Source organism: Crocuta crocuta, unplaced genomic scaffold, assembly GCF_008692635.1.
Source record: "Crocuta crocuta isolate KB4526 unplaced genomic scaffold, BGI_CrCroc_1.0 scaffold531, whole genome shotgun sequence".
Taxonomy (NCBI): Eukaryota; Metazoa; Chordata; class Mammalia; order Carnivora; family Hyaenidae; genus Crocuta; species Crocuta crocuta.
The window spans coordinates 1,962,725-1,966,555 of NW_027531997.1; the positions used below are offsets into that span (position 1 = coordinate 1,962,725).

Here is a 3,831-nt window from a genome sequence, read left to right on the forward strand (position 1 = left end):
CTACCGCATCAAGCTCCAATCAAAGGAGCTACGCATACACCCTCCAAGCACTGAGTACAGAACTATAAACTAGGTGCTTGGGAGCAGAAGACTTAAGTCAGCCCCCCGCCTCGAGTAGTATGTGATGATACTAGCGAAGACGAAGAACATTTTAAATGCCTCTTCCAATGGGACTAAAAAGATACGCCTCTAACTTTTAATTAGCCAAATTATCATCCTAGAGAAAATGGTACAGTTAAATGTTACCACCTAGCAGGAGAAGCAAACATCTTTTTAATCAGAAAGTTCAACTCAGGAAGCTTCCAGGACCGTGAGTCAGGGTGTAGTGTTAAGGTCTGGGAGCACGTTGTCTACCACAGGAGACGGAACATCTCANGGATGGCACGTAGCACCTTGAAAAGTGCCCTTTAATGATGCCCCAAAGGAAACGGTTCGCATTTCACAGAGAGTCCAAATTCCGCTTTTGACTCTGTGAGCGTTCTTTTTCTCGATCGGTTTGTTCAGCTATGCCAATGGCGAAATGAACCAACTAAATTTGGTGAGAGAAATTGTATGAGTTGTAACAAGACGAATACGATATAGTTCGGGACTGGACAGGACTTATTGTCTACCCGCTAGACAAAGGAACAATCATTACTCCGAAAAATGGGGGATTTTCACATACTTACATAAACAAATTCATCGAAACTTATCTTCCCATCTTTATTCCTGTCACCATCCAGCATGAGTTTCTGAATGATTTCTCTCACTTTATATCCCGGTAATGGCATATTGGCTTCCTTGAAAAGTTCATGAAGTTCATAGTCACAGATGAATCCATTGCTGTTGAGATCTTTGAACGAAAGGGGAGCAGGCACAGAAGGAGAAAGTTTAGGAGAAAGAAATTAATCTAGGAGAGTATTTTTTTACAAGCAGAGTGGTTTTCTCCATTTGAAACTCGGTTCACAAGCTTGCCTAAACACTGTGTTTGCTTTTCTTACCGTGTGGCATCTAAGGTTGTTTAAAAGGGAAATGCAACTTTTAACTGAAAGGACACGGTTTACATCATGTTTCCTGTATTTTAAACAGTGCGTAAGTGGCTTCACTTACAAATAGCATCCCTAATATCAACAAAGCATGGTTGTCTAATAAACTTATTTTTAAATCGTGAAGATGATAGGACTTAAACAAATTCATAAGACTATACCAATAAAACACTGCCGTGGCATAAAACAATTTCTATGGTACCTACGTAGACGCTTTGTGCCCCTCCTTCTTCCACTAGCTCAAAATATTTTATGATTTGATGCCGATCCTGTTACTCACAAAGCACACCTGAAATTCAGCTACCCTCTCCAGTGCCAAATTTTTTTTCGAGATAATGTAAATAAACATTAATCCAAGACAAATATAGAGTCCATAAAAATAAATGCCGTCCTAAGTAATGCAAATATTTACCGTGCTTCTATAAATAATCTTTTTGTCTTTGTGCTAGGAGAATTCTAATGGAGTATATATCTTAAATGCTGATGATGCTTAGTCTGAAACTGCTAAAAATGTGGAAAAAAAAGAGGTGCCTGCGTGGCTCAGTCGGTTGAGGATCCAATACTTGATTTCCACTCATGTCATGATCCCAGGGTTGTGAGATTGAGCCCCATGTGGGGCCCTGTGCTGAGCAAGGAGTCTGCTTGAGATTCTCTCTCTCTCTCTCTCTCTCTGTCTTTCTCTCTCTCTCTCCCTCCACCCCTCTCCCCNACCAAAAGTTAATTTACTGGGAAAGAGGGCTAATGTCCCGAGTGTTGTAATCACTTGGGCATATTTTTTTAACTAAAGAAAATTGTATGGTTTCCAGGAATTTCAAACACCTACTGTTTAGCATTCCTTCTTATCCCTTAGGTCTCCAATGAATTTCATATGTAAATTTAATTATTATCATAAAAGGATACAATCTCAATGGAGAAATGACTCAAGATGATCACAGCACTGTTCAAGAAAATATATTGTACAGTTAATTTATTTGATACGTTACATTATTTTGAAAAAATCTTATGCTTATTTATTTTTGAGCGAGAGAGAGAGAGAGAGAGAGAGAGAGAGCAGGGGAGGGGCAGAGAGAGAGGGAGACAGAGGATCTGAAGCAGGCTCTGTGCCGTTAGTGGGGCTTGAACTCTTGAACTGTGAGATCATGACCAGAGCCAAAGTCGGACGCTTAACTGGCTGAGCCACCCAGGCGCCCCTCTATTTGACACGTTACTTTATAACTGTACCAGGTACAGTTTTGGGAACTGGGGATGTCACCACCAATGAAAGAAAGTCCTGCTGTCCGTGGGCTCACATTCTCATGACAATTAATAAGCAAATAACATATATCGTGAGGTAGAGCTATAAAATAATGCAATATAACGTAAGTGCTATGATGAAAAATAGAGCAGGGTAAGGGGTCACACTAGGGGCTTTTTTGGCCCTCAGGGTACCTTCAGAAGTGTCTGGAGACATTTCTCATTGTCACAGCTGGGGGCCAGAAGGAGGGGTAGCATGTAGAGCTACCAAATATGCTACGGATGCACATGACCCCCGCCCACGACCCGGAATTACGCAGCTCAAAAGGTCAGTGGTCAAGGCCGGCCACTTTGATGAGATTATAACTGAATGAAGGCTTCTGTGAGGTAAGGGAGCACATCAGGCGGGTAGCTGGAGGCAGAGATTTCAGGTAGAAGAAAGAGCAAACGCAAAGTCTGTGATACGGAAGCGCCTGGTGTGTTTTGAGAACAGCAAAGATCCAGCAAGACATGAGCAAAGGAGAAACCAAGAGATGAGGTCAGGGAGCGGATCATGTAAAGTCTTATCAGTCAGGCCAAGTGCTTTGGACCTCATTCTAAGTGTGATCTATGTGTAATTCACGTTAGCCGATTTTTGTCAGCCATTAAAATATCCTATATGAAATCCTAGGAAACCATTTCCCCAATATTCTGAGGGCTGGTGAAATTCTACGTTCAATTTTAATCAAGTATACTTCTAGAGCAAACGAATAACTCTTAAACATAACGAGTGCATTTAAATCTATCAACTACACTATGTATACTTGTAAAACATCATCCTCAAACTCCCCCAAAACTTCTGAAAATCATGGATATTTCCTTCCACAAAGAGCCCTCAGTGTCCCTAGGGCACATCTTTACTTTCTTTGCTTTGAATTAATGAAAGGCCATACATCAAACACTTTCTTAGTCAAGTGTTTATATGTAGAAATCAGTCCGGCAGCAACATCTGCAGTTGCTAAAAAGAACAAAGTAATCCACATGGTACTGTGGTAGGATTTTAGCAATTTTTGATGAATGAAATCCCTGAGTTTAAATAGAACTCCTCCCAAGCATATACCAATCTGTTTCTCCCATTTTCATTAAAAAGTTAAAATAGAGGGGGCGCCTGGGCGACTCAGTTGGTTAATTAGCCGACTCGGTTTCAACTCAGCTCATGATCTCATGGTTCGTGGGTTCAAGTCCCGCACCGGGCTCCGCACTGACAGTGTGGCGCCTGCTTGGGACATTCTGTCTCTTTCTTCCTCTTTCTCTGCCCCTCCCCTGCTCTCTCTTTCTCTTTCTCAAAATAAACAAATAAACTTTAAAAAAAGTTAAAATAGAAAAATTAAAGGGGTGCCTGGGTGGCTCAGTCAGTTGAGCATCCAACTGCGGCTCAGTTCATGATCTCACGGTTCGTGGGTTCGAGCCCCGCATTGGGCTCTTTGCTGAGAGCCAACTCAGAGCCTGGAGCCTGTTTTGGATTCTGTGTCTTCCTCTCTTTCTGACCCCCCCACCCCCCCCCCCCGCTCATGCTGTCTCTCTCTCTCTCTAA

General features: G+C 42.1%; 1 protein-coding gene across 1 annotated transcript in view; it reads right to left on the reverse strand.

Moving 5' to 3' along the window:
- The window catches only part of PLS3 (plastin 3), a 43,932-nt gene that overhangs the window by 26,447 nt on the left and 13,654 nt on the right, over positions 1–3,831 (reverse strand). The window contains exon 3 of the mRNA XM_077775163.1: positions 669–832. Coding sequence (XP_077631289.1) covers positions 669–832 — 164 coding nt within the window. The remainder of the gene's footprint in view (positions 1–668; positions 833–3,831) is intronic.